Source organism: Ursus americanus, chromosome 19 (assembly GCF_024610735.1).
Source record: "Ursus americanus isolate L20-20 chromosome 19, mUrsAme1.1.p, whole genome shotgun sequence".
Lineage (NCBI taxonomy): Eukaryota > Metazoa > Chordata > Mammalia > Carnivora > Ursidae > Ursus > Ursus americanus.
In genome coordinates, this window is record NC_142145.1 from 803594 (window position 1) to 822756 (window position 19163).

Here is a 19163-nt window from a genome sequence, read left to right on the forward strand (position 1 = left end):
GGGGGCAGGGATTTGCACGTTTGCACCTGACAGACGCTGGCCCGTTAGGATGGGGGTGATCAAACCCACAAGACCGGCAGAGAGGCAGAAAAGCAGCCTAGGGACATGACGGCTGGCTCTTGATTCAAACCACAGCCTCGCGGGTGAGCACGTGGACGCCCTGAGGCTGAGAGGGCCGGTTACCCAGAGTCAGCAGATCCAAATGAGCGCAACGCGAACGCCCCTGAGAACAGCCTAAAATGAGCCCCGCGGACGAACGCCCCTGGGAACAGCCTAAAATGAACCCCGCAGACGAACGCCCCTGGGAACAGCCTAAAATGAACCCCGCAGACGAACGCCCCTGGGAACAGCCTAAAATGAGCCCCGCGGACGAACGCCCCTGGGAACAGCCTAAAATGAGCCCCGCAGACGAACGCCCCTGGGAACAGCCTAAAATGAACCCCGCAGACGAACGCCCCTGGGAACAGGCCTAAAATGAACCCCGCAGATGAACGCCCCTGGGAACAGCCTAAAATGAACCCCGCAGACGAACGCCCCTGGGAACAGGCCTAAAATGAACCCCGCAGATGAACACCCCTGCGAACAGGCTAAAATGAGCCCCGCAGAGCGCCTGTGTCTGCCAGCCCCACATGTCAGGACCTTCCCGGGCCACAGACAGCCTTGCAGAGCGCACGGCCTACCAAGTCTCTGGCGAACACTGTGGCTTCTAGGCTGTGTATTTCCTGTTCCTGCAGCCTCAGAGAGCTCCTGAGGCTCCAGGAAAAAAACCAGATTTAGGACATACACCTGCCCCCCCCCCTGCCCCGCCCAAGGAGTCCTTATCTAATGTGGACACAGACAACATACTTGCAGATGAAATAACGTGACACTTGAGTCTCACTTCACAAGGATATGGTGAAGGAGAAGGGTTACAGAGGGAATCGGGTCTGCCGTGCACGGACAGCTGAGGAAGAAAGACAGGGACACTAGCGCTCAGGATACCGTGTCTACTTCTGCTTATTGAAAACGCAAAAAAATGTAAGAAAGTCTTATTGTGAAGAAACACAGAGGCACTGGTAAGAAACACCTGTGATGCAGTATTCTACTTAACAGCTTTAAAAATTTACCTGTACGGAGTAATTCTTTCGAATATTTCACTAAGAAAATTATTTAATATGAGTAAATGGTTTAAGCTCATTATACCTTCTATTATTTTACAATACAGAAATGCTTATTTAAAATTGGTTCAAAACTGCTTCTTGATTTATAAGTTAGAACTGCGTGTTTTAATACAAAGACATTTGCCGATTTTCAGATTAGTGGATACAACAGGTTCAGGTTGGCTTGACGGAGCCAGGCACTTCCGCAGGCAGCTCCCGTGAAGACGCGGATGAGCTCACCTGTGAGTATGGATTCCTGAGGTGGGTCTGGATCTCATCCATAGTGTCTGCTCCGTAAGACACGGTCCCCAGGTGCAGCCGCTTAAACACCATCTCGTTCTGGGTGAGGGTTCCTGCGACAAAGACCACAGAGGAAGCTCATCAACAGGACCAGGTCACCCCATCCCGGACACGACATCCATGGGCCGGGGCGCCCCTCGGCAATGAGAACGCTCTGCTCTGTAATTCCAGCAGCTAGGAAGGTCCTTCCCCGCTGAGGACATGTGTACCTCCCAGATCCCTCCGGAAGAGCGTGCCATAACGTGAAGGGCTCTAGCGACCTGAAGACAGTGTGGACTCTGCCCTTCAGTTTAGATGCGCTGTTTGGTACAAATATAACTTCTGCCTGTTCTGCGACAGGCATGAAACTGGAAAACAGAGTCACTTTCTTTGTAATTATACTCTAGAACACTGCCTGAGAGAGACATCAACTAGTCCCAAATTAGCGTGCCTATCAGTTGTTTAAAAACCCAATTTTGAAAAATTAAGTATTTTTCATTAAACAGAAACCGATGCATTTAACCCTTAGCACCCATCTGCATCACGTGGAGCGGCAGAAAGGTCAGTGAGCAGGAAGGCACTTCCTCTTTAGCTGGGCTCCTGACTGGGGAGCTGCCTGGAGGTGCTCACGTCCCCCCAGATGGCCAAGGCTCACTCCTGGGGACAGCCCGTCCACGTGGGCCAGGCACTCATGTGTTCTTGAGCACCAGGAAGTGATACACGCCTGGCACGTAAGGAAGGCAGTTGAGAGAGGAGCACGCACAGGTCAATTTTAGATGTCTTGGGTCTGCCAAATACAGCGAAGTAACATCACGAAAGGCAGTAAGAGATTAACATTACTTCAAAAATGGTGAATTTTCCTTAAAAGGGACACGTAAGTTCACAATGTTACACATCTTCATGACTCTGAAACCCCAAACACTGTGTATGTGTATCACTTAATATAAAAATACACATACAATACACACATATCATTTTTGCTTACCGGGCTTTCTAGAAGCGAAGCAGCCCGGGGAAGTGTGAACACCCGTGAGTATGTACGTCAGGTGTGGTAATGAAACGTGCTACCGTGCAGTCTCCCCGGGGTCCTTCTGCACTTACTCCACAGCTCACAGGAGGACCACCCCCTGACTGATGTAATTACAGATGCGGATATGAACAATCATATCCCCAATCAGTTAGAAGCCGGGCTTTCCACACGGCTACAAGACACCCATAAAATATTAACTAATTTTTGTTTCCTTTGGCACACGTGACATGGAAGACATAATACAAAGTGTTTTCACATCTGTCCATGACTCCATACACGTCAGTGTTCAAAACAAAATAGTGCACCTGACTCAGAGCTTCCGCTAGGACATGAAGGCCCCCTTAACATACAGGAAAGTCTTTATTTCGTAACACTGTTTCAGAGACTGTTTTGATTAACCTTCTTACAAGAATGGGCATAATACGTACATTAGGGTCTCATAAATTTCAAAGAGCAGCTCTTCTCAGGGATGCTTATCAGTTTTATAAATTTTGTTTTTTGCAAAATTTTATTTAGCCCTTTTAATACCTTGATTAAATGGCACCTAAGTTTCCTGAAATCAAAATTATGTGAGAAGTACATTTTAGAAGGGTTTTCTGGTTATGTCATCCTCATTAAATAAAGGAGAATTAATTAAAATAGGTTATATTAAAGAATGTAATTAAAAACAATTCAACCTCCAAAGTTCTAGAAATTATTTACATCAAAGATTTGAGATGAAAACAATAGTTCTCTTATCTATCATCAAAAGCTAATAAAACTGTACAATTCCTATTAGAGTAAGCACCAAGCTCACCTTTGTTACGTGTGCCCAAATGAGCAGTTCCTTCAAAAATTATTTAATGTATTATTTTAATAAAAAATACTTTACTTACCAGATTGACATAATTAAAGAACTTCCCGTAGACACTTTTTCCTCTGACACACACTGAAAGTGAGGCTTCTAATTTACGGTGGGCCATGGTAATGAGACAGTTTATAAATACGACTACAATAAATAATCCTTCTTTCAACCTTTTTATTATTTTATACGTATGGCAAAAATAAAAATACTACACCTGCACAGGTCCTACAAGAATAAACTACTATTTCTTTAGGTTTGTAACACACTGAATGCAAGTAACTAAAGACCCCAAGTAAAGGGGCCCCATCCTCTGCTCTGCTCACTAGCTCACACCCGCGAGACCCGCGGGGACAGCACTGGGGGTGCGCCCAGTTCACTCAGTACGAAGACCCACCATTTCACAGTGTTGTTGCTGTAACTGGATGGATCACTTCCGTATTTCTTTTTTTTGAAAACTGAAGTGTAACTGACATACATTACCTGTTTCAAGTGTACATGGTAGTGATTTGCTGTTTTTATACGTTACAAAACGCTCCCCGTGGTAAGTGCAGTCGCCATCTGTCACCGCACAGCGTTACTACAGTCTTACCAGCCACACTCCCCATGCTGTACTTTTCATCCCCGTGACTCGTTTATTTTATACCTGGAGGTTTGCAGCTCTTCAGCCCCTTCCTGTCTCACCCTTCCCGCCCCTCCCCTCTGGCAACCACCCATCTGTTCTGAGTCTCTGCATCCGTCTCTCTTGTGTCTGGTTATTTCGATCCCACAACTTCAACCTTCTCTGACTCACCACACTGAGCATCACACCCTCCAGGTCCCTCCTTGTCAAAACGGCAAGATTTCATTTTTATGGCTGAGTAACGTGTGTGTCTATCACCTCTTCTGTACCCATTCACCTATGGTTGGGCGCTTGGGCTGTCTCCAGATCTTGGCTACTGTAAATAATGCTGCTGTAAACATAGCGGTGGTGTGTATCCTTGTGAATTAGCCTTTTCTTTGTATAAACACCCAGAAGTGCAACTGCTGGATCACACGGTGATTCCACTTTTAACTCTTCGAGGAACCGCCACGCTGTCGTCCACAGTGGCTGCACGAGTGTGCACCCCCACGAACAGTGCACAAGGGATCCCCTTTTCCACATCCTCGCCAACAGCTGTTGCCCGTGTTGATTTTAGCCATTGTGACCAGCTCTGATTTGCATTTCTCTCATGATTAGTGATGTTGAGCATCTTTTCAGGTGTCTATTGGTGATCTACAGGTCTTCTCTGGAACAACTTTCAGACCCTCTGCCTATTTTTAAATTGGGGCATTTTAATTTTTTGATACTAAGTTATTTAAGTTCGTCATATGTTTCTGGATATTAACGCCTTATGGGATAGATGATTTGAAAATACCTTCTGCCATTCAACAGGTTGCTTTTCCATTTGGTTGATGGGCTTCCTTTGCTGTGCAGAGGCTTTTTAGTTTGATGAAATCCCATTTGATGGAAGCCCATTTGTTTATTTTAGCTTCTGCTGCCCTTCCCTGGGGAGACCGATCCAAATAAATGTTGCTAAGGCCAATGTGTTCTCCTCTACAACTTCTACGATTTCTGGTCTTTAGTTGTGTGTTCATCTTGTGTGGTGTAAGACAAAGGTCCAGTTTCACTCTTTTGCATGCAGCTGTCCAGTTCTCCCAGCACCATGTACCGAAGAGACTGTCTACTCTCACCCCCTTTGTCCTACATTAGCTGCTCATCTACCCGTGGGGTTTTTCTGGGCTCTTGATTCTGTTCCACTGGTCTGTGTGTGTGTTGTGCTGAGGCCACCTGTTAGGATTCTCTGGACTTGCAGACGTTCTAGGGTCTAAGGTGTCACCGTTCCTTCCCGGACCTCACAGCACGCAGCTCCACCCACTCTTCCTCCAGGATGGCTGTTCTATCCTGTGGATGCACAGCCTGGGGCTCCCCTCCCCCCACCTGGCCTGCGTGCCCCCCGACCAGCAGCACCCACCCCTTCAGGAGGGCCACAGGCGGAGGCAGGTGACAGGAGCTGCCCCACACGCCACCTCCCATCATCCTCCCTGCCCTTTCTTCACTTCCCATTTCCTGCCACTCCTCAGACCTCCTCAAGCCAGCTGCACAGATGTGGCGCAAGGGCTCTCCCGCTGCTACATGGACTCGGGGGCCCTCACCGCTCATCCTGACTTGCAAGCCTCTGGAGTGGCTTCTGACCTTCGGACTGGTGCCACCTCCCTAGAATAAGGACCCTTCGTTCTCCTCCCTCCCTCAAACGCCCCCAGTAACTCCCGCCATCTACATGAAATGCCAACTCCATAGGACGGAAAGGGTATCTCTTCACCATCCTTGCCAAACGCGCTCCTCCGACATCAGCTTGCGTGGTTCCTGTGGCGCGTGGCTTCAGACACACTGTCAACTCTCATATTCCTATTGCTTTCCAATAAACTTGGAATTCGTTCATGCATTTGGCAAAAAACTTCAAAGGCATCACCACGTGTTGGGTTTTTGAGGCCAATGGGCCTGGGTGCGAGCCCTAGCCGTCACCCGCGCTCCGAGGAGCCTCACACCTCAGTGTGTCTGCAAATAAGAACATGACCGTGTAGCTTGTACAGATGCAGCAAAGAATAAATGAGATCATGTACCAAGTGCCTGAGACACAAAGAGGAACAAGAGTCCCTTTCCTCAGGAACCTTGTGTGCAGAGGAAGAGACAAGAGCACGAAACAAGTCTGCTCCCGAAGGGCACTGAGTGCAGTGGGAACCACGTGCAGAGTCTGTGGCTGCGCTGCTGGGAGAGGCGGGGCGGCTGGCAATGGGGAGGATGCTGGGGAGGGCTGCGGAACGGACATGTCCTTCACCAAGGGCGCCCTGTGCTGTGCTTCCTGGGCCTGACTTCGTCCTAGGGACTCCCGCGTGGGTGACAGTGATTGGTCAGCGCACTGTGATGACGGCAGAGGCTGAAGTCCAGGAAGGTCTACGGGAGGGGTGATGCGGCAGCAGGGCCGGACACAGAGAGGAGGACACTGATCTGGAAGCTCAGGCAGCCAGCCGTCCCGGGAACTGGGGGAGAAGAAAGTAGGTGGAGCGAGGCTGTGAGTCTGCTCAGGAAGCTGCGGATCTGAGGGGCCGGGGGCAGGCTGGGGTCGGGGCTCCGCAAGGCTGGCTGGCGGGGAGGAGGCCCAGCACGGCGGGGCACTGTCCTCTGGCGAAGGTGACCCCGTCCTGAGTTCTCCCCGACTGGGCTGCTGGGCCTGCCTTACTGTTCCTTTTATCCCTTGAAGCACACACAGAGCACTGGGCTCAGCCAGGAACCAGAGACGCTCTGCACGTGGACCCTCATCTCCACCCGCTGCGGAGAGCAGTGCGAACACTGGTCCCTGCTTTGTATATAAGTGTGCGCGGTACGAGAAGTGAAACGAACTGCTTGTGGTCAGGCTGTCCATGAATTAGAGAGACCAGAATGCAGATCCTTTGATTATAAGTTCTGTATGTCTTCCATGTGCCCACCTGCCTCCGTCCGACACTTGCTAACTGACTCATCACCAGATTACGTGCTGTGCTGACATTTGCTGAGGAAGATGAAAGCTTCCTTCGAAGACCAGATTCTGTTTAAGGTTACAATGCAAATTAGGAAAAAGAGCAGATCAAATGATACTTTAGGAAAAAGGATCAGCCATTTCTAGAAAGAGATTAATCATTTCTAGAAAGATCTCTTGCGCCATGTTTGATACATTTCAATGGGTTTTTAAACTGTCCAGAAAAAAAATCATATTTAATGTATTCACGCTAAAATAAATGTGGACACCATGGCTTCCACTTTGGGTAAGTCACACAGCTCCGATGGTGGGGATGAATGGAGTGGCCGAACACCTGGTCTAGGAAGCCACAGGTGTCCGGGACACCTACTGCTGCAGACGCAAGGCCAAAGCTGCTGCTTCTGTCACACGCCTCTGTGGCCTGGGGCAAGGGTGGCCTTCTGAGCTCCAGCAGACCGGTCTTCCCAGGACCCACGGTCTCTGTCACACGGGGTGGATGACGGCAGGACTGCAGGCCTTCCAGTGAGAGCATTCCACAGACTGACGCCGAGCTCTAAACACCAGCACCCATACAACAACCTGTGAGCCAGCTCCCCAAACATGCCCTCCCTTGGTCCTCGCAGGAGCACGCACGACGGGCCACGCGCCTGTAGCCGAGCAATATGCTTCACTGCTGCTGGAATCGGGCAGGCACCCGACATGCTGCAGGATTACAGGCTTAGAGCTCTCTCTAGTTTAAAAAAGTAACAACTATCAGGAACATCAATGAAATGAAAGGAAAAAATAAGGTAAATATGCTTTTCATAAGAAACACTCTAGTTAAAAGAAAAAAATGCTACCTCGAAAGGAAAAGTGTTATTCTTCCTTCCGGGCAGCACACCCACCACAGACCTTTCTCGTATCTGCCAGCCGGTTGTTGGCTCTTGTTTTGACCTACCCTGCAGTAATTCCAGATTCCCAGACAGCAGCACAGATACAGAGAGGGGCTCCTCGCACCCTCCACCCGGCACCCCCTCGGCGTCCTTGTGCTGAGTGGCGCGGTACCAGACCAGCGCCCGGCACTGTGCAGTGTGCTGGCTCCACGTCATCATCATGTGTGTATCTGCGTGGCCAGCACGGCCATCAAGATGCAGAGGTGTCCCACCTGCACCGACATTGCCCTCACCTGCGTCCACGGCCATATCCACCCCTCCCCCACCCCTAACCTGGCACGACCCATCAGTTCTTCACCTGTACGATTCTGTCCGTGACAATGGCCGTCCAGGCTGCCCGCCCAGCAGACGTGAAAGTCCTGGCCCTTGGCCTTCTCGGACTCTGTGCTGGCCAGGGAGCTGGGTTATCTCTGGATAGCCAGGAGAGGGCGGGAAGTCTAGGGTCCCTACTTGGTCCTCGGGGGCAGAGCACGAACTGACAGGGAACACTGTGCAAGCTGCCGTTGCACAACACGTTGACTGGACACACTTATGTGTGGCCATGTGACGGCCACCGTAGTGCTGACTCCTCCGTCCGTCAGACCATCATGGGGCCACACCTGCTGTGGTGCGAAGCGCACGTCTGTCAAACGGCCGGAATGGAAGCCTAAGTGTTCCCGTCTTGCCAGGCTGCTCCTTCGGACAGAAAGAGCAGCTCTTCTCGGCCTGTCCATGCCCACTGGCATTTCTGCACCACTGGCTTCTCTAGCCCCAGGTCTGGGGCACAAGGCAGAACAGCAGGGAACTGACGGCGGGTCCTCCCGACGGGGCAAGCCTGCCTTCCTCCCTCCCTGCTCACGGTCTCCTGCGCGTGCTGCACGTAGCACAGCAGGTGCGTGGTGTGCTCAGCAGGACGGGCAGGGAGAAGAACATCCACTCCACCGTTCTGGAATTAGAGGCCCTCGTTTACTTTAAAAGTTGTAAATACTCATTTTACACTTTAACACCCTAGGGTCACCTAGTTTAGGTATATAACCTCTCTCAACTTTCCCACTGGTAGAGACAGACAGGTACCCATTTATAAACTTCTTTTTCACATGACTACACACACGGGTATTCCGTGTTATTTTTAGTGGGTTCACCATAAACCCAGTATGATACACCATGTTCTGTTGGGTCATCCTCCCAAACACGGATACTCGGATGGTTTAAAGATTTTTGCTATCACAAAAAAATGCAACTACAAAAACATTATTTACGTAGGGAAGATCCTTAAAGATGACACTTCAGAGAGCACATGTGAATTTGCGTACAGGGCCACGGGTTAAACTGGTCACGATGCCCTCTCCCAACAGGGTGCTCAGCAAGGTCATCAGCCGGCATCAGCTCATCATCACAGAGCTGTTCGGAGGCACTCGCCCTAAACTACGTTCTTAAGATTTGACAGCTATACATTCACTTACCTAGTAATACATTACTTTTATACTGGTCTCCTTATTTCAAAACCTATTAAATTCTACTAATCCATATATACCTTGCAAATGCTCACATACTTAAGAAGTCTTGAGATTATATACTATTATAATAAAACATTTTTGTTTTAAATGGATAATTTTTCTTTGACGATTACATTTATTTTACATCAAGGCAGCAGTGTGGGTAGGACTGGACACTTGTCAGCCATCCAAGGTGCCCGTGAGGTTAGGTCTCCTGCTCCACGGTCTGATCAATAGGATGGGGACACTGAATTCAGGCTGGGGGGTGGCTCCGTGTCTAACTGTGTGCATCCCGGCAGACCCTGAGCACTGCTGCCCACTCACCACCTGGGAGAGTTTAAATTCTGATGCCCAAGTCGCAGCCCCTTATCACCTGGACCAGAGTACCCGGAGAGAAAGTTGGTCTCTACGCAAGACAATGCTGGTTTCACACAACGTACGGATTGCGGGAAAGGGAAGGATCAGCCTCAGAGAATTAATGGGAATGTACACCCCACACTCCTTGTGCTTTGGCGTTAAGACACTACGCCTCCAGCAATCCACCCCCTTCACTTTGATTCTTTCCCTTCACCATCGAATATGCTGTCAACTTGATCAGGGCCAAGATGCTGCACAGACAGAGCTCAGTGATGGCTGCTTGACCTCGCTCCCTTCCGAACACATTGCCATGATCACCTCAACTCTATCCTGTTGATGAGAACTACACTTATTTCACGCTTGGTATCAGCGTATCCTTTTCCCACTTGCCACTCATCATGGAAAAAGGAATTGCAATACATGATCGCTGCTGTTATCAAGAAGGCGACACAGCACTGCTGTCCAACAAGCAAGTCCACATGACCCAACGTGACAGACAGCCATCCCAAGGCATAGCCGGCTGGCCTGGCAGAGGCTGTGGACACGCCGAACTCACAAAACCCAGACGGCACGTGAACGGGGGCGAACACACGTTTACCATGAATACCACACAGTCTGCACGACGTCCGGAATATAAAAAGTGCATAAGTAAACTATGGTAACAGCACTGTGGGGGATGTGCTCGTCACGCAGGGGAGACGCTGCCACGCGGCACACGGCACGCACGGCCGCTGGCGTCTGCAAGCTCGCACGCCTCACAGTGGGCACTCCTCTGCTCTTCAGGCACGTGCTGACTCTGACGGGTCATCAATCTCTGCTTACCAACTGCAAAACCGTGAAGTAATTCTAAGGTTCCTGGACTTAAATACAGTATTAAGCATAATTACTGAATGACAGTTTAGTTTTATCAAGGCAAAATATGCCCAAGCACCTGATTTAGCTACATTTTGTCCTTCATTAAGCTAACCGTAATATCACATATTTTAAAGTGCCAAATGTTGGCGAGGATACAGAGAAAGGGGAGCCCTCTTACACTGTTGGTGGGAATGTAAGCTGCTACAGCCACTCTGGAAAACAGTATGGAGGTTCCTCAAGAAGTGGAAAAGTAGAGCAACCCTACGACCCAGTAATTGCACTACTGGGCATTTATCCCAAAGATACAGATGTACTGAAAGGAAGGGGCCCATGCAGCCCAGTGTTCATAGCAGCGATGTCCACAATAACCAAACTGTGGAAGGAGCTGAGATGTCCATCGATGGATGAATGGATTAAGAAGATGTGGTTCATACACGCAAGGAATATTACTCAGCCATCAGAGAGGATGAACATGATACCATTTACATTGTCGTGGATGGAACCAGAGGTTATTATGCTGAGTGAAATCAGTCAGTCAGAGAAAGACAGTTATTGTTATGATTCCACTCATATGTGGAATTTAAGAAACAAAACAGAGGATCATAGGGGAAGGGAAGGAAAAATAAGATGAAATCAGAGGGAGACAAACCGTAAGAGACTCTTAATCATAGGAAACAAACTGAGGGTTGCTGGAGGGGAGGTGGGTGGGTGATGGGATAACTGGGTGATGGGCATTAAGAAGGGCACGTGACAGAATGAGCACTGGGTATTATGTAAGACTGATGGATCACAGACCTCTATCTCTGAAACTAATAATACATTATATGATCATTGATTTTAAATATAAATAAATAAATAGGGCGCCTGGGTGACTCAGTCGGTTAAGTGTCTGCCTTCAGTTCAAGTCATGATCCCAGGGTCCTGGGATCGAGTCCTGCATCGGGCTCCCTGCTCAGTGGGAAGCCTGCTTCTCCTTCTGCCTCTGCTCTCCCCCTGCTTGTGCTCTCTCTCTGTGTCAAATAAATAAAATCTTTAGAATGAATGAATAAATAAACAGGAAGGGGAGGTTTGGCAGAAATGTGTAGGATACTGCCACCAAAGGACAGAAATTGAAACATTTACGTTACTGTTTCTCAACGAGATGAAAATATTTTCTAGTTAGAGCCCAAGGCTGGAAAGCACTGCACAAAAATGCAGAAGATGCTTTGTTACTTAATATCCTCCTGCCCTGAAAACTAGATTTGAGAAATCGTTATTTAAATTTCCTGACTTTGCGAACTACAGTTACCTGTGGTGCTTAACACAGATTTAGGAATATGCAAATACTTTTAAAAGCCGACGACAATGTGTTTAGAGAAAAACCATGCACTCCCATGCGTTGATTTCTGGAGCCATGCATGGAGTTATTAACAGCTGCCGGTCAACGCCACGAGATGGCCTCCAAGCACTTGCAGGAAGCTCTGTTGTGGCACGAAATGCACCTGACACAACGGGGGAGTGCACGGGGGACGTGGCTTACGTGGTTCCTCAGACACGCATCACATCTTGCCCTCAGGTGTGACACCCTTTTCGTCTCTTCCTCAGTGGGACAGAGAGCAGCAAGAACATGGTGAGTCTGTGGACAGGAAGGTCCATAGACGTCAACGTGGACACAGCTTTCCTGGAGGAAGTGAAGAGGAGGTGGTCCTGCCGCGGCAATGATGAGCCAGGTCACGAGGACAATCAGGCGCCGATACATGTTCGCCACTCCAGTGCAGGAGCTGATCTCAAGAAAGCAACGCTGACTTTGGATGTCTTACTGTCAGATGCACTACTGTGTGCAAATGCACCCAGGACACCCTCGGTGTGTGCGTCTGAGCATTGCTCTCACTGTGCTGTGTGTACGTGCATGTGCACACGCGTGTACACAGGCATACCAACAGCGGGAGTAAAGCGCGGCATGCAAGACATTTCATCTACAAACGTGAGAGACAAAAAGTGCCAGGAACTGAGTTTCAGGAACGTGTTTCCTCTCCAACCCTTCTGTACTGTTTAAGGGAAATGTCCAACACACCCCACAGTGGACAGAACGGCGTCACGTAAAACAGCGTACAGATGCCTCACCTCAGCGAGGACCACCCCAGGGCGATGCTCCCCTCCCCCAATTTCCCCTGGAACCGGCCTGGGACCTGCCACTTCCTGCGTGTCAGTGCTATTAATGAAAGAAGGGACACCTACAATCAACGTGGCCCCCATGTTATCACAACAAACAGCAGCATCGCCTCAGCATCAAACAACAAGGCCAGGCTTGACTCCCGTTGTGTTCCCACACCATCTGCTGGAGTGTGGGTCCAGGTGAAGCCTCCTGAGGCCAACTCCAGAGCCTTCTCTGCTCTCGTGTTCTTCCTCGTAAATCAACTTGCTAAACAAACTGACTGACAGTGTGTTCCCTGCGGTCTGGACGTGGCTGTTTGTGTACCTCTGGGCTCTGCAGACACTCCGTGTGTGGGCAGAGCCCCTCTGTCAGAGATACGTCTGCCCGCCTCTTCCTGGGCTGGCGACCAGGTCCTGTGCCCATAAACCCACCACGGCTTGAGTCACATGGTAGATAGTTTACTCTAGAGCATCTTGCTCCCGAGATTATCGAAGACGAACATTCTGGAATTCCCAAATGCAATACTCCATGTGGACAGCAAGTATTTTCCAGAACCAAAGGCACACCATGACCACTGCTCCATTCAGAGACTATTTCTAGACAGCAAACCTGGGGGTGTAGCATGGCTGCTATTTTAATACACTGCTTTAGCTCGTTGTCCTCAATTAGCCTGGTGATGGCATTTTAAGTTCTGAGATGAAAACTCCAACGGTGCCGTTACATTTGTTTCTTGCTGCTGTTTGAAGAAATCTCTAGAGTAATGCACAAGGATCCCTTGACATCATGGGAGACCACGGAGTTACCACAGACACATACAAACAGATGCTAAAATAGTAAATATACGGTTGCATTTAAAAATTTAGTTTAAAATATTAAAAGATAACTTAAATCCAGATTTAAACTGTTTCTTTCTTCTTTTGGGTTACGTTTACATTTATATTTTATTTTTTCGGGTTATGTTTATAAAGCTTGATACTGAGGTAGATACCTAAAAGTTCTTTATTCTGGTACTTAATGGAGCCAAAGAGAATTAAACAGAAAACAAATTTAGAGTAGCTTCTGAAAACTCGGCAGTTTAAAGAAATGATCGTTTTAGGTCTTACATTTAGGTCTGTGATCCATTTTGAGCTAGTTTTTGTGCATGGTGTGAGGCAGGGGTCCCCCTTCATTCTGCACGTGGACATCCTGCTCTCCCCGCCTGTCTGTTGAAGAGGCTGGCCTCCCCCAGTGAGTATGGTGGCACCCTTGTTGGAAACCAGTTGACTGTGTAAGGCTTCAGCTCCTCTCAGCACACCGTCGTGGCACCCCTGTTGGAAATCGTCTGAGTGTGCAGATACGGACTGATGTGCGGACTCTGGATAGCCACCCCCTCGATCTCGAGGTCTGTCTTCGTGCCAGCACTGTCCTAATCTGGATTCCTGCAGCCTGGCAGCAGGTTCTGGGATGAGGAACTGTGGAGTCCTCCCCTTTGCTCTTTTCCCAAGGTTGTTTACACCACTCTGGGGCCCCCTGCACCTCCATGGGAATTTTAGGATTTGCTTGTCAATTTCTGCAACGAAGGCACCTGGGATGTTGAGCAGGACTGCGTACAATCTGTAAACCAATTTGGGGAATTCTCTGGCCATGCTAACATTATAAAGTACTGATTTTATTTTTTGATGCCATTGTAAATGGAACTGTGTTCTTAATTCTATTTTTGGATAGTTTGTTGCAAGTGTATAGAAATACAATTCATTTTTGTATATTCATCTTGTATTCAACAGATTTTCAGGGGATCCCTTGGATTTTTCTGTATAAAGACCATGGCACACACTAGTTTCGCTCCCCTTTATAGTGCGGATGCCTTTTTCTTCTTCTTGCCCACCCGCCTTGGCTAGAACCTTGCTCACAGCAGCACTGTTCCTAACGGAATAAGCAGAAACCACACTAATGTCCTTCAACTGAGAAATAGATAAATAAAATGTGGTCTGTGCACACAACGGAGTATCCCCCGTGGCAGAAAGCAGTGAAGTACTGGGACACGGGACGATGCGGGTGAACCTGGGAAGCGTTACGCTGAGCGAACAGAGCCAACACAGAAAGCCGCACGGTGTGTGCTTTCACTCACAGGGGGGGAAGTCCGGCACAGGCAGACCTACTGAGGCACAAGGTCAAGCAAGGGTCACCGAGGGCTGAGAGAGGGCAGGGGAAGCAAGGGGACAGATGCTGTGCACCAGGCTTTGTGAGGGAGCTCCAACCATACTGACGGCACGACGGCAGTCATGCCCAACGATGGAGCAACCTGCCCTGGTGGGCTGCCGTCCACGTCCAACGCTGCATCTTGTACCGTCATCCTAGTTGCTAATAAATCACGTTTTACGGAGATTATAACAGACATATTCAAACAAATGACTACCGTTTCATCCAACAATGAAATTTTTGTCTGTTATTTGCCATTTGAACAAATGCATTTGCATCTCGCTGGGTTAGACACTGGGGTATCTATCTATGCAGACACCTCTCTATGTAGGGGCGCATATCATCTCTTAAAAAACTAAGATAAAGCCTGGAAGTATCTTTTTAAATTTCAATGATGTTTTTATTTCATAGCAGACCCTATAAAACGCTGAGCAGGAAAGTCAGGGCTAGTGTGCGACTTTCTACGCCCTCTTGTATGGCAGGGACGTCTGAGCTAAACCAGTTACTAAAAGAGTCAGTAATGCAAAATTATTTTTCAAATCTTATCTTAAACAATTTTCATGATTTCAACCAGTTGATAGGTTGTACAATTTTTGTCATCTTAATACAACAACTGTTAGTATGTCCCAACTCCGAAGCTTCGTGAAGGGGATGGGCTGACTCGGGCGGGCAGACGCCACCAGAAGGCTTCCCAGCGATGTGGCCGTTACGAGCGCCAGGAACAGAACATGTCTTTGGACAAAAGGTGTGTTTGTGATTCCTGAGGAATGACAATGCGCAGCTCCTTGATGAAGCAGAGTGCTCTGGGCACAACGAGCAAAGCAGGCAAAGAGGAGCTCAATTTCTCGGGAGAAAATCCTGCAGGCGTCCCTCCCAGGGTGCCGACAGAGGAGACCCACTAGCAGGCAGAGGAGATGGCGCTGGGCAAGCAGCTGCAAAGCTTTGTAATCAGCTACTCCTGGCGGGCAGCGCGCCTCACGGCAGCACGTGCTGTAGGGGAGCCAGGGCACGGCTGCCGCACAGAAACAAAGGCAAGTGCGCCCGAAGCATACAGGGACAGGTCCCCACCCAGACCCACCGATTTCCTGTGCAGGTTCCAGGTAGGGACCGTCCATTAGTAATGATCACGCGGCATCGATGGTGACGTGCACACAAAGCTACTCAGACTTCGCAATGAAGGAATGAGGAATGGAAACACAACTTCTAACACACTGCAGAGTGTGGGAATGTTCTTTAAAATATTTGACAGTATTTAATTTGTAGTCACGTATTACATTTGCTTCTCAGAAGACTGCGGTTCCCAGTACGATACGCATCTGCGTCCAGTGTCTCAGCTGGTGTGAACAGCCCAGCACACATGCGAGTGCGCGCACCGGTCAATCCCTGTGCCAGCCAGACCCTGCAAGTCTGCTGGCGCCAGAGGCCCCGGCCGTCGTCCTCAGGCAGCAGAGGCTGCGCCCGGCCCCTGGCTCACAGGATGTACCACCCATCTCCACACGTCCCTGACCAGCCGTGCACGCCATGCTCCGCTGCCTCTGCCGCTGCAGAACAGCATTTCCCGACGCAGGGGAGCGGCCTTGGGAGCTGATGCGACAGGGTGCAGACCTCACGGCAAAGCCAGGTGACGGGCGCTGAGAGTCGCAGCGCGTGTCCTAAACAACCTGTTGTTCCAGGGTGTGGTCTGGGAACGCTTTGTTCTACAGGAACATAAAAGTTCCCGACAGAAGAGTTCACGGCTTGCTGTAACGGGCTGCAGCCTGAGCTCAGTTTTAAAATTTATGAGTTCTCCGCAGCACTGCTCTCTAAGCAATGGCATTGTCAAGAGCAGCCGGTGCGGAGAGGAGAGCGCCCAGGCAGACGCGGTACAAATGACCTGTCCTGGCGGGCCAGCGCCACTGGCTCATTCGTCACGGCACGTCTGCGATTTCTGGTCAGTGCCAATACGCTCTGTATCCTGGCAGCTAACAGATGTCTGCTCTTGTCGAATGAATTACTTCATGGTTCACGCACTGCTGGCCACACATGTGTCACTATAGCAACATCATTAATTTCAGATCTTACCGGAAACGTGTACCCCAATCAAACCTAATTACACCACACTGCTTTCTTGTCCACAAGAAGGAAACTATAATGCAATCACGGGATACTTCATTTTCTGTTCTGCTGGGGCAAACGAGAGGCAGTGTGATGGACGCTTCTTGTCAGAAAGTGTATTGATGAGGCACAAGCCCAATCACAATCATGCCAAGGACCGCCTTTCCGTTATGTCAGCAGCAAAAGGCTCCTCGCACAACAGCTCATTCTTAATCGTTTCAGCAGATGATGTCTGCAAACGGTTTCACACCCCAAATTCTTTACCCCTCTACCAAACCGCCAGCCCGTCAGACCCTCTGCGATGGCAGAGGCCACCACAGTGACCGCTAAACCCTGACCAACTGTAGATGTACATCGTGAGGAGACATCAGAGGACTTGAATTATTCACGACAAAAGGAATAAAACATAGAGCAGTTGCTTCAGTTCCTGGAATACACTGCTTCCCAGTAAACACCAGAAACACAGCTGCACAGGACCCTCCAGGCAGAGGGCAGGTGAGCGTGAGCACGCGTCCGCCACCGCCATGCTGGCCACGCAACCTTCCTGGCGGACAACACATGGCTCTGCTCAGAAGGTTGGGGGTTTGCCCAAGGTCACACACTGCTAAGAGGTGGGGGCCCAACCCCTGATGTGCTGGTGGCCTCCATCTGACTACACGAGAAGCCGGTTTTTACAGAGTCAGGGCGAGGACAGCGTGAAGTCCTACTACGTGCTTGCAGTGATGTGATGATTACACAACTCATGCTCGATGTCCTTCACCTATGATTTGCTCAGGGTGGCCTCTACAAGCGGCCACAGCAACACTCCCTCCTGAGCTCTCCTCAAGAGGCCGACACACCCTCAGGCAGGAGGACTCCGTGAAGGGGAAGGCTGCAGCAGCGCGGGCGGCGGGTAGACGCCCACCCGCAGACACTGTGCCCGCGGTCCCACAACTCCAGGGCAAAGACAGGCACAGGGCTGTCATGTGGCGCACCAGACGTGCTCCACAAGTCTCCCCTTGTGATTACTGAGAAGGGTTCCGAAAAAGTTCTAGACCAAAAATTTTTTAAAATACCAAAAGTGTTAAAAACTCCATGCAGCTCCAACATTAGGAACTGAAGAAAGGAGGTCCCTTTAATGACCTCTGGCACAAAAAGGTCTTTTGAAAAATGCACAAGATTTTCTCTTACTCACATATTTTATATAATTTTTTGCAGTTCTTTTTAAATCTCAGAAACCCAGATTATTTATTTATGCTTTGTAAAAGTAGCAGAGTGAGACATGGGGAAAATGTGGTTTTACTTTATGACTCTGGACAAAACCACTCATCCTTATCCTGGATGGAACTCAGAATTCAGAGGAAAACGGAGGAGCTATGGAATGATGATCCCATCACCGTTTAAAACGCAAAATAAAAAGTTAGCATTTTAGGGAGAAATAGTCACAAAATCCTTCCTCCCTTGCTGATATTGCACATCCGGAGACACAGGGAGAGGAGAGGGAACCAGTTACTCCTCAGGCGTACCGCGTGGTCTCTGACTTATGCTTCCTGTTTGTAAACTGAGGTGAAAGAACAGGTGTCATACTTAGGCGTATTACATGCAGATTTAAGTGGCCATGAAAGGACGTCTGGTGCAGACAGGACGCCCCACACTGCACCTGCTCCCCGGAGAAGCATGCCACGCACCCCGAACACGGGGCACGAGGCGAGGACAGGCCTCCGAAAGAGGAAGGCCCCAGGCCTTTCCTGGTTCAATGCTGAACTGTGACATCCATCACTGCTAGTTAGCATTCAACTGTAAAAACTGTAAAACAGCATTCCACAATTTATGCATCGTACTGATAATCACTTTTTTTGTGTTACGTTCAGTTTGGTTTTGTTTCCAGGTCGATGCCGTGAACATTCCCGTGTTCGTCTCCTGCTCAGATGCGCATGTGTCTCCGTGAGGAACAGGAGCCGGAGGGACACGTGGTGCCGAGGCTCGTCTGTCAGCACAGAGCAGTGGCCACCAGGTAACACTGCAACAACCGTGCAGACGAGGTCCTGGGGCAGCGTGCGCCTCAGACAGGCTGGACGTGCCCACGCGGGAACAACGGTGTCGGTGCTGCACTGAGATGCCCTACTCACAAAGAACGTGGACCCATTCTCTCACTCAGCTCCTCCTCGGGTCTTCAAACTTGAACACTTACAGCCATACTTTACACATGTTCTGCTTGGATTTATTTCTAGTTACTTTATACACTTTGCTACTATTCTAATTGGCCTTTTCGGAATTAAATGCCCCCATTGTTGCTGGTATATGGAAACGAAGTTTAATTTTGACACTGAATCT

General features: G+C 49.3%; 1 protein-coding gene across 2 annotated transcripts in view; it reads right to left on the minus strand.

The window, feature by feature from the left end:
• Window positions 1-19163, minus strand: part of ATP9B (ATPase phospholipid transporting 9B) — a 256636-nt gene that overhangs the window by 50905 nt on the left and 186568 nt on the right. For both annotated transcript variants that reach the window (XM_087869720.1, XM_045790301.2), the window contains one exon: window positions 1380-1492. In XM_087869720.1, the coding sequence (XP_087725846.1) occupies window positions 1380-1492 (113 nt within the window). The remainder of the gene's footprint in view (window positions 1-1379; window positions 1493-19163) is intronic.